This window comes from Moschus berezovskii, chromosome 2 (genome assembly GCF_049115385.1).
Source record: "Moschus berezovskii isolate FMDL1 chromosome 2, NW_MosBer_1.0, whole genome shotgun sequence".
Lineage (NCBI taxonomy): Eukaryota > Metazoa > Chordata > Mammalia > Artiodactyla > Moschidae > Moschus > Moschus berezovskii.
Genome location: NC_142461.1, coordinates 46,710,843 through 46,722,005, shown reverse-complemented (window position 1 = coordinate 46,722,005; position 11,163 = coordinate 46,710,843). Strand labels below are relative to the sequence as shown.

At 37.2% G+C, this 11,163-nt stretch overlaps 1 protein-coding gene across 5 annotated transcripts in view; it reads right to left on the bottom strand.

Annotated features, from left to right (window-relative positions):
* Positions 1–720: 720 nt before the first annotated feature.
* TRAK2 (trafficking kinesin protein 2) overlaps positions 721–11,163 on the bottom strand; it is a 70,123-nt gene continuing 59,680 nt past the window's right edge. For all 5 annotated transcript variants that reach the window (XM_055397077.2, XM_055397076.2, XM_055397075.2 and 2 more), the window contains exons 14-16: positions 10,530–10,796; positions 6,233–6,338; positions 721–4,603 (exon numbers count right to left, since the gene is read on the bottom strand). In XM_055397077.2, the coding sequence (XP_055253052.2) occupies positions 3,925–4,603; positions 6,233–6,338; positions 10,530–10,796 (1,052 nt within the window). In that variant the 3' untranslated portion in view covers positions 721–3,924. The remainder of the gene's footprint in view (positions 4,604–6,232; positions 6,339–10,529; positions 10,797–11,163) is intronic.

Here is an 11,163-nt window from a genome sequence, read left to right as displayed (position 1 = left end):
TTTTTTGGGCATTTTATCCTTACTTCATAAAAACTAATGAAAAAAAGAAAAACCAATACTAGCATAACTCAAACATATAATAAAAACAGAAACGAAAGGCAACAGAATGATAAAGCCTCAAATCTTTAGCCTTAGTTCATCAGGTTTTTGAACTTCAAAGACATCCACTGATAATCATTTGTGAAAGAAAACACAATCAAAGATGCTTGGAACATCACTAAATTATACATCAAAGAAGTGGAAACTCATTCTCACAAAATTTCACTAATTTCTCACAAAATGCTCATATGACCTTTAAAAAAATATAGCCGTTAAAATGTGACAGAAAAAAAGAACATCAAAGAATCTTTTATTAAAATCCAACAATTTTCAAATTTAATTTCTTGGAAACAGTTTCTAAATAGTTAAGTATCAGTAGTCAGTTGTGGGCCATCAGAAATGAATTGTTTCATACTTCCTGAGTCTTTTCAAATTACGGATCTGCATATCAACTTTAGGTTTTATTTTTTGTTGTTGCTGATGTTTTACTGAGGAAACAATATGGTTATTCTATTTAAAAAATCTAAGAAAATACAGTAATATGTTTACTACTCATGACTATTGTTCGTTTGGCAAATAGAGCTTGTTCTCTGTAACCGAAACAACATAACAGAAAGGAAAGACTTAATGCAGGATTATCTGAAAAGAACTGGGACAAAACCACAGAAAGACAAAGGAAAATTTAAGAAGATACTCATGTTTATTATCTGATTTACATCCGACAAAGCAAAGGCAGGTGCACAAAGAGCTGTTTGACAAAGTTAGGCCCCAGATATCATACTACAGTATCTCGCTGGCAGCCATAGAGGGCCCCACGCCACTCCCTGATAGCTGCAAAGGCAAAGCAGCCACTCAGTTTCAACGCGGCTGTGCTGTGCTCAGGGTACAGGTTTGCAGGCATCTGATATCAGAGGAGTGGGCCACTGAACACCAAGAGCTCTGGTTCCAGATGTCAAGAGTCACTGTTTGAACAACAAGTACTAATTAAGTACCAGAAAAAAATAACAGGCTTTGAATACTGTATAAAAATACACCTTTTCTAGAGTACAGGGTCTTGTGAGCTGCCGATAACATGCCTCCCTTTGTCAAAGTCTATTTATTCAGGTCAAATAAAGGACATAGAGGACAAAATTTTTTTTAAAAACTACTTTAACAATGGTCATTAACTTTTTCCCAAGACCCATGGGTAAAGCTATTTACGTAAGATTTGGGATCGTGATAATTCTGCAGAACTTTTAATTCTGAATTTACAGGGAAGGTATCCCTCCTAGTAGGCAACAGGATACTCAGAAATACCTGAGGTATAATCATTGAGAACCTTCAGAAGAAAAAAGAAAGATTGGCGTTTTCCAAACTGGCATTAAAGTACCTACACAGTGGATACAGGAAAATTAAAATGTGAACAGTGCTAAAGCATAACAGATAAATTAAGAAAGAACTTGCTACAAGGCTCCAGTTCTTACTATCCTTTACATGCTATTTCATTATAATAGAGAGTCTCAGGCAGTATTCAAAAATGATTTTAGATGGAAATTTCAAAACCAACAAAACCCAATTTCAAAACAGGATTCACTTCTAGAGACAAGCAAGCATCAGTTTATAATCCTTGTATTTCTGGTGGAACAGTAACATCAGTTTAATTTTCAAAAACCAAAGTCTGCTTTTCTTTAATCAGATGGGCTTATTTGTCTGTGAATACGCTCTTGCCCTGCCTCTAAAGGGATCATTTTAGCATCAGTTATTTTACAAGTATACTAATTATACACAACATGCCCAAATCTTGCTTAATTTATAGTTGTTTATATAATATACATAAACTCTGATAATTTAACACTTTGTACTACTCTCTGGCCCTACATTTTCCTAGATCCTGATGTTTCTCGGCAATTGGCAATAGGAAGATTACTTTCTTAGAGAATAAATAAAAAGCTTAAAGAATTGTCTAAAATAAGCACCCCAGAGTTGCTTTATGAATCATTTAAAATGGGAATATTTTAGAAATTGAAACATCAGGAAATCTTTTGGTTTACATTTGGGATACTGACATTCACTTACATACCAGCTGGAATCCTTTCTGAATTCACATCTACGTATACAGTCTTCTGACTTCAGAAGGACTGAGCAAGGGGGGAGAGAATAGGGAGAAGACACTCTCACTTTTTGTTTTTGAGAAATTTATTTAGAAAAGTCTTATTAAAAGATCTTTAAAAAGCACAGAAAACCCACACATTTTACTACTGCATGTGTGTTTTGAGCCCGTGAAGCAGCTCGAGAAGACAGAAGGCCCTCCTCTGGTCTGTAACAGGTGTACGGATGGGAGCCCCAGGAGCAACACTCCCATCAAGAATTCTTCAGAAAATGGCCTTTCACTTTAAGTCAGAAGAAAGGGGCAAAACATCTGCTAATGAAACACTGAAAAGATCAAGTAACATGCCTCCCCTTTTCACAAATAACTAGCCCCCTTTTAGCTTCTCTCCATTATGCCTTTTGTGTGATGGCATTTCTTTCTGAACTGCACAGCCGAGATAAAGACCTTGGTCAGCAATACTCAAAAAACAGGTCTGTTTCTTCCTAATTCACAGCCTTGCATCACACTGCTAGAAGCTGAAACCTAATCTCCGAGTTTCACTTTGCCATTTCACATAGTTAAAAACAAAACAAAAACAGAATCCCAGAGGAAAAAAAAAAGCTTTGACTTTCCCATTAAAAAGTTCATTCTCTAATTCTACAGATATCAATAAAAAGGCAAATATGTCTTAATTTTATTTTATATTAAAAAACAATCTCAAAGCAAGCACCTGGGTTTTACTTCAGTTTATAATAATAGACTGTGCCTGAGAATTTTTGTGCAAATACATGTCATCCTTCATTAAAAACATGCATAGCATATTTTGGAAAAAGTTTACTTGCAATCAACTTTCCTTACAAAAAACCTTACAGACATAAACACATAACATTCTCAAATTCCTATTGATTGCACTTCTGGTTTAACCTTTCCAGCCTCCAAGGAAATTTGAAAGACATGTAACTATGTTCATACACCTTGGTCATTGCATTTATTCAGAAGAAATATTCTGAAAACGAGATTCCTTGGTTCCAATGTACCCACACTTCCCTTCTTAAAATAAATCCTTTCTACTCCCATCCCCAACTTACACTGTTTGAGGAGGATACTGTATAAAAATACAAATTAAAAAACTGAACACTTATTAATCACAAATGCAAAAGGAATGTGGATGACGTTTGGGCTCCCAGGGGTTCAAAGGCCTGAAAACAGAAAGCAAAAAGGGAGTCTCCACTACTTTGATCTTATGAAAATGGTGAAATTCCTTGTTTGATAATGCAGTGAGCTTACTTTCTGATGGATATGTAATTTAACCAGACGTTAACAGGGGCCAACATAAAAGCCATATCACTGTCGTCTCAGTAACAGACCGAGTTTACCCCAGCAAACTTCTGGAACTGCTTTCTAAAGGCAGTGGTCCAAGCTGCTCCTTCTTCTATCCCATCTTCTAACCTAGGTCCTTCCTGCTTATGCTCATCAGAAGTAAGTGTACTAGGAAGTTCAGTATTTCTGGTGTGTTTCAATATTACTGGATTTATTTTCTAGTCACTTTTTATTTTCAAGACAAGAAAAACCAACTGAAGGACTACATTCAACCTTTCTTCTTTCCCTTGCCTCCAAATACTCATGACCCATTCATTTATACTTTCAAGTGATCAGACAGACTTCATGCTAATCCTGTTTCCATTCTTCCACCCTCCCCTTTCTACATTCACAACCCTTCTGCGACATTCCTTTTCTCTCAGACAAGACTACATATAATCAGTGCAAATCTTTCCTTCATGTGCTAACTTGATAAGAGGTCAGTCAATTGCTGAGCCTCAGTCCTCCTTCAGGATATCCATTTTGGGGGATGATGTGCAAACTGGGGTGCTGAAGCTACCCATCATGACTGGAAGACTCTGATTCCTCCTCAGTCCACTCAGTAAATTGCTCCCTGAATTTAAATAGACAGCAGAGTTTGGTCTTTGAAGACCGTTTTCTGCTTTTTGGCTTCTTCCATTTGCCTGGGCCTCGGGGGTCTTGATCACTCTGGCTATCCCCAGTCTCTTCAGCCTGTCCACTAAATTCATCTTCAACTGGCCAACATCAGGAGGGTTTCGGGATGGTCTCAGGCCATACATCTCTTGGAGGAATGTTTCTGCTGGTCGGGAGGCCAAAAAATTTTCAGAGAGATGCACTCGAGGCTCCACGGGCAAAGGAGAAGGGCACGGTGAATGAGATGGTGAATTTGGTGGTGTGGAAGGGGTAGACAGGCCTTGAGGGAGAGGCTGGAGGAGGGGGTTCTCTGAAATTGGGCTGTGGTACACTTTAGCAGAGATGCCTCGCTCCTGCAGAAGTTTGGCCAAGCTCATGGTGCTGCTGAAGGTTATGGTGGAATCTCGTCGGTTAGTGATAGATTCACCAATGCTGAGCCTGTAGGACATGGCAGGAGAATTCACCGCTGTGTTTGATGAACTGCTACCACTGCTTCCACAGGATAAGGAAGGGAAGCCAGAGCTTTACAAAGGAAAAAAAAAAAAAGCAGGAGGGAGTGTTTAAGAATAAAAAGTAATCCAAAGTGAGCATTTAAGGTAATTACAGTAGTTATCCATAGCAAATGTACAGGAACAGGTAACACATCAGTATCTGAGGAATGAAAATTCTGATGTGTTACTTCAAAGATTAGTTATTTGTAATTTAGTCATTAACTTACTGAAACATATTTATTTTCACAGAATATGAAAAAGTTTACTATATTCTTAGATAAATTTATTCTTAAATTTTAACCCTAAAATATGTTACCTGTGGAAATATAACTAAAATTTATGATTAAAAAATCAAAGAAATTTAAATACTGAAGAAAATAAACTTTAGAAATTTTTAATACATCCATTCTGTAAAGCAAAATATACCAAAAGATGATAACCCACAGTTAAACAATTCTTCAACCCTTTAGAAAATACACTTTTTCAAAATTAAATCTAAGATGCTCTTTGAAGGAGAAACTTAATTCTTCATAATATTTTAATTATTCTAAATAAATAAATATTTTAAAATTATTTTAATAATTATTCTTCTCTACTTCTAGTTAACATTATCCCTGCAATGTTCTAGGTATCTCTGGAAACTACTGTCGATTCTTTCGGGAGTTGGTAGGATAGAAACTGCAGCAATACTACTTATTGTTCTAGCCTGTGTAGTACATGATTTGGACTGCCCAGAGGCTTCTGCCTTTGTCCTCAGCTTCTGGGAGGTAATCTAAGCCATGTCTGCTAGAAGTATGTTTGTTCAGGAAGGAGGCTGGCCACACTAGCTAGATCTTGGAGTGGACTTGGCCATAGCCTACAGTTGTAGGGTAGGGACTGGCCATGCCAGAAAAACTAACCCTGTGATTCAGGGTCGAAGCTTTAGGTCAGTGGACCTGGAGGTGAGTTATTATATTTATAGTGAGTTATAACTATATGGGTAGTCAGTCATGCCTTACACAGTGAAACCTCAGTAAAAAATCTGGACCCTGAAGCTTAGGTGAACTTCCCTGGTTGGCAGTACTCTATGTGCACTGTCAAACGTCAATTCCAGGAAAGTAATGAATCCTAAGGAAGCTTCGTGTGTAGAGTCTTCCCAGACTCTGACCTGTTGGAGTCTCTTCCTTCAGCTAATTTTATCCTGTAACCTTTCCCTGTAATAAATAGTAACCATGTGCATGATAGCTTTCAGAGAGTTCTGTGAATCCTTTTAGAATACCAATCAAACAAGAGCATGATTTCGGGAATCTCCTGAACTTGCAGGTGGTATCAGAACTGAGGGCAGTCTTGTACAGAGAACTAGTTCCTCCAGTTGTTCAGTTTGACTAATTCTCTGTACAGGCTCAGTTGGGTCATTTACTACTTCTCTATCCTTGGACCAGTCACCCAAACATTCTATGCCTCACTTTCTTAAGTGAGATCTTACACTACATACTCGCTCTTTGTCTACTTGAAAGTTATAATCATCAAATGAGAAAATACAATGTGAAAATATTCTAAAGGCAAATTATCACAGAACGTTAAAATTCTAGGAATTAAAATGATAGTAATTAAAAAAAGGAATTTAGTACAACATATTTGAAGAAAGAATTAAGGATTCCAACTGCCCAGCCCCTCTTACCTGGGGGTAACCTGAGTGATATCAGAGGGATGTAATATCCTACAGGTGGTGAAGGTAAATGTTGAGTTTGTGCAGGACAGACACTTGCCTGGGTTTGAGGTTGCAACTGAAGTGGAGAATTTTAGAGAATCAAACACAAAATTGAAAGACAGAGAATCAAACACAAAATTGAAAGACTAGGCTAATAATGCAGAAAGTTTATTATTAATAAAACAACATTTATCAAGTATCTTTTATACAAAAATTCTACAATCTAGAAATGAAATATACACACTGTAATAGTATCGGAAACAGTTTCGGACTTAATTTTTTTGGGCTCCAAAATCACTGTGGATGCTGATTGCAGCCATGAAATTAAAAGATGCTTACTCCTTGGAAGGAAAGTTATGACCAACCTAGATAGCATATTAAAAAGCAGAGACATTACTTTGCCAACCAAGGTCCGTTTAGTCAAGGCTATGGTTTTTTCAGTGGTCATGTATGGATGTGAGAGTTGGACTGTGAAGAAAGCTGATCGCCGAAGAATTGATGTTTTTGAACTGTAGTGTTGGAGAAGACTCTTGAGAGTCCCTTGGACTGCAAGGAGATCCAACCAGTCCATTCTAAAGGAGATCAGTTCTGGGTGTTCATTGGAAGGACTGATGCTAAAGCTAAAACTCCAATACTTTGGCCACCTCATGCGAAAAGTTGACTCACTGGAAAAGACCTTGATGGTAGGAGGGATTGGGGGCAGGAGGAGAAGGAGACGACAGAGAATGAGATGGCTGGATGGCATCACCGACTCGGTGGACATGAGTTTGAGTGAATTCCGGGAGTTGGCGATGCACAAGGAAGCCTGGCATGCTATGATTCATGGGGTCGCAGAGTCGGACACGACTGAGCGACTGAACTGAACTGATCAGTACATAGCTGAATCTTTCAATAATTTGAATTTGTATTTCTAAAGGATTTAAAACAGCTTAGAAACAAGAGAAAAACACATTCTGGAAAAAAAAATTAAAATCAAACCAAACCAAGAACTAGTCACCCAATCTTTCTAGCCAAACTACTCCAGTGGTTCTCAATGTGTGATTTGCACCATGTTATGGGACTGCTGTGATTCATGGGGTCACAAAGAGTCAGACACGACTGAGCAACTGAACTGAACTGAACTGTACTGATGGGATCTACAGGTCAGAACTACTTTCACAGCAACATTAGGATGCTGTCTGTCTTTCCTATTGGGCTGGCATTTGCACTGCCGATGCAAAGGTGACAGTGGGTAAAGCTATTGGCTCCTGAGCACAAAACAGGGCAAAAGCACCAAGTGGTACTAGCATCTCTTCAGTTCAGTTCAGTTCAGTCGCATCTCTTACTGCTGTCCAATTATGGTAGCAAAAAAAATAAAGAGGCCAAATTCACATAAAAATGCCCTTGATGAAGCAGTATAAATTATTAAATCTTGGCCCTTGAATCTTTTTAATATTCTGTGTGAGGAAATGGGAAGTAAGTATTAAGTACTTCTTTGTAGCATACAGAAATATGATGCTTACATGAAGGAAAAGCACAAGTGCAATGAAGTTTTATATTTTTTGACAGAACACCATTTTTACTTAAAAGAACAATTAATACAAAAACTACAGTTACTCAGATTTGAATATGTGGCAACATTTTTTTAAACTTTTTATTTTATACTGAGGAATAGCGAACTAATAATGTGAGAGTTTCAGGTGGACAGCAAAGGGACTCAGCCAAACATATACAAGTATCCATTCTCCCCCAAACTCCCTTCTCATTCAGACCATATAACACTGAGCAGAATTCCCTGTGTTATACAGTATGGCAACATTTTCTTGAAAAAAAAAAAAAAATGTAGTGAGCCTGTCTCTTCAAGAAAATAGCTGAAAGGATTTGCTGCCGGTGACAAAATTTGAGTTTTGAAGTGAAAATGACTGTTTTGGTAGACTTGAACCCACCACTGAGAGCTTGATAGCTTCCTAGTACTAGAAGACTTACCCAATGAGATAGGTGGGTAATATTACATGATTTTACTGTATGATATAATGAAATGTGTCAACATTTGGAAGATCTGCATAACTTAGTGAACCAATATTTTCCAAATGACCAGTGCATGATGTTATAAAATCATGCATGGGTAAAAGATGCATTCAGAGTGTAGAACAGACTAATAGATTTTAATGTAACAAAGTATGAAAAGTTTTAGATTTACATTGTTATAAACCTTAAAGAAACTACCACTTATCAAGTTTTGGTGTAATATTCACAAATATCTGAAGAGGCTATTAAAACACACTTTCCTTTTCCAACCAGATAGCTGTGTGAGGCTGTACTTTCTTTTTTTAAACTTTAAGTTCTTTTTATTTTATTGAGGTATAGTTGATTTACAGTGTTGTGTTTCAGGTAGACAGCAAAATGAATCAGTTATATATATAAACATATTATTTTACATTCTTTTCCTTTATAAATTATTACAAAATATTGAGTATAGAGCTGTGCTGTAAATTTGGTCCTTAGGTCCTTGTTGGTTATTGATTTTATATAATAGTAGTAGTATGTATCTGTTAATTCCAAACTTCAAATTTATCCTTCCTTCCCTCCTTTCTTTTTTGGTAAACATAAATTTGTTTCCTCCATCTGTGGATCTATTTCTGCTTTGTATATAAGTTCATTTATATTAATTTTTTAAAAATTCCACATATAAGCAGTATCATACAATATTTGTCTTTCTCTGTCTTGCATACTTCCCTTAGTATGCTAATATCTAGGTCCATCCATATTGTTGCAAACACCATTATTTCATTATTTTTATGGCTGAATAATTCCGTTATATTATGTAATATATATGTATCACATCTTCTTTATCCATTCATCTATTGATGGACATTTAGGTTGCTTCCATGTCTTGGTTATTGTAAACAGTGCTGCAACGGATACTGGGGTGCATGTAGCTTTTCAAATTAACATTTTCTTTAAATATATACCCAGGAATGGGATTGCAGGATCATATGGTAGCTTTATTTTTAGTTTCTTAAGGAACTTTCATACTGCTATCCATAGTGGCTGTACCAATTTACATTCCCAACAGTGTAGGGTTCCTTTTTCTCTACACCCTCTCCAGCAATTATTATTTGCAGATTTTTTGATGATGGCAAGGCTGTATTTTCTTCAAGTGTGCATGCTCAGTCACTTCAGTCATGTCCAACTCTCTGTGATCCTATGGACTGCAGCCCACCAGGCTCATCTGTCCATGGGATTCTTCAGGCAAGAATACTGCAGTAGATTGCCATGCCCTCCTCTAGAGGATCTTCCCAACTCATGGATCAAGCCCATATTTCCTGTGTCTCCTGCATTGCAGGTGGATTCTTTACCCCTGAGCCAACCGGGAAGCCTCAATTTTCTTCCTCAATCAAAACACCATATTGTAATAGACTGAGTGTAGATGTAGACTGAATGTAGATGCTATCTTCTATTAATCTGTAAATTAGGGACTTTCAAAATTATAAAACTAAACCATCTTTCTCACTACTTGAAAAAATACAGCTGTTTTTCATAAAATATATTATTTGTGTTAATATGTAACTATTTTAAAATAATGAGTTAATAAATATTTTAATAATTTCTCAGTTTTTATTTCTAATATGGTAAATTATAAGTAGATACAACCCACACAAACATGCTCTCTGGAATTCTTCATGATTTTTAAGAATGTAAAGATGGGATGGGGAGGGAGATAGGGGGGATGTTCAAGTGAGAAAAGACATGGGTTAACCTATGTCTGATACATGTTGATTCTTGGTAGAAACCAACATAATACTATAAAGCAATTATCCTTCAATTGAAAAAAAAAAAAACTGTAAAGATATCCTGAGGTGGCTCAGAGGTTAAAGCGTCTGCTGCCAATGCGGGAGACCCGGGTTCGATCCCTGGGTTGGGAAGATCCCCTGGAGAAGGAAACGGTAACCCACTCCAGTATTCTTGCCTGGAGAATCCCATGGACGGAGAAGCCTGGTAGGCTACAGTCCACGGGGTCGCAAAGAGTTGGACACGACTGAGCGACGGAACGGAACGGAAAGGTTTGTGAACCACTGACTGAATTGCTCTCTCCTCTCTGCCTGATCTATTTATGCAGGTTGGCTAAGATATGGAGAGAATCAGAAGGGGTACTTACGCTATACATTTCTTCTACCCTATTTTCAAGATGAGTATACTCCAGTTAGACTTAAGTAGAGGCAGTCAGCTGACCATACAGTGATGCAGAAAGCAAAGTACTACTGGTTACAAGCTATTATTTTCTCACCTGTAACTGGACCACCAGCTGAAGTCATGGGTGGCAGGAAGATTCCTGTCACTGGCTGGGATATTGATGTTTTCTGTTCCACTTGAAGAGGTTGCTGAACCTGAAAAGTGATACCCTCCTCTTCATCTTCTTCTAAATCTGAGAGGTGATAGATGGCACCCTTGGGCAACTGGGTAAAGCCTTTAGTGATGACACCTGGTCGTGGGTCAAGAATGGTTCCTAAATTTGGTTGAGCAAGTTGCTGCCATTGATGCAGAGTTTGTGATCCTGAGTATGCAAACAAAAAAAAGGAACATGCTTTAAATTTGCCACAAATATTAAATCTTGAAAGAAGCTAAAATTACGTTTAAAGAAGTAATGATAATAATAAAACTGCTTTTTCGGTCTTAATATTTTGGTAAAATTTGTACATTGAAGTTCTCTGTGGAAAACTAACAAGATGCTAAAGGTACGAATAATCATCTTTTTATTTCAAAAGTTAACTTTAAAAAGGACATCTAAAGCAGGGGTGAAAAAACCAAGTCAACATGCTTAACAGGAACTAGGATGCTGAGGCAGTGATGAAAAGAAAGATATGTACAATGTGTGGTTGTGTTTTTCCAGGTGACAAAAATCAATATTCCTTTGTTTTGGA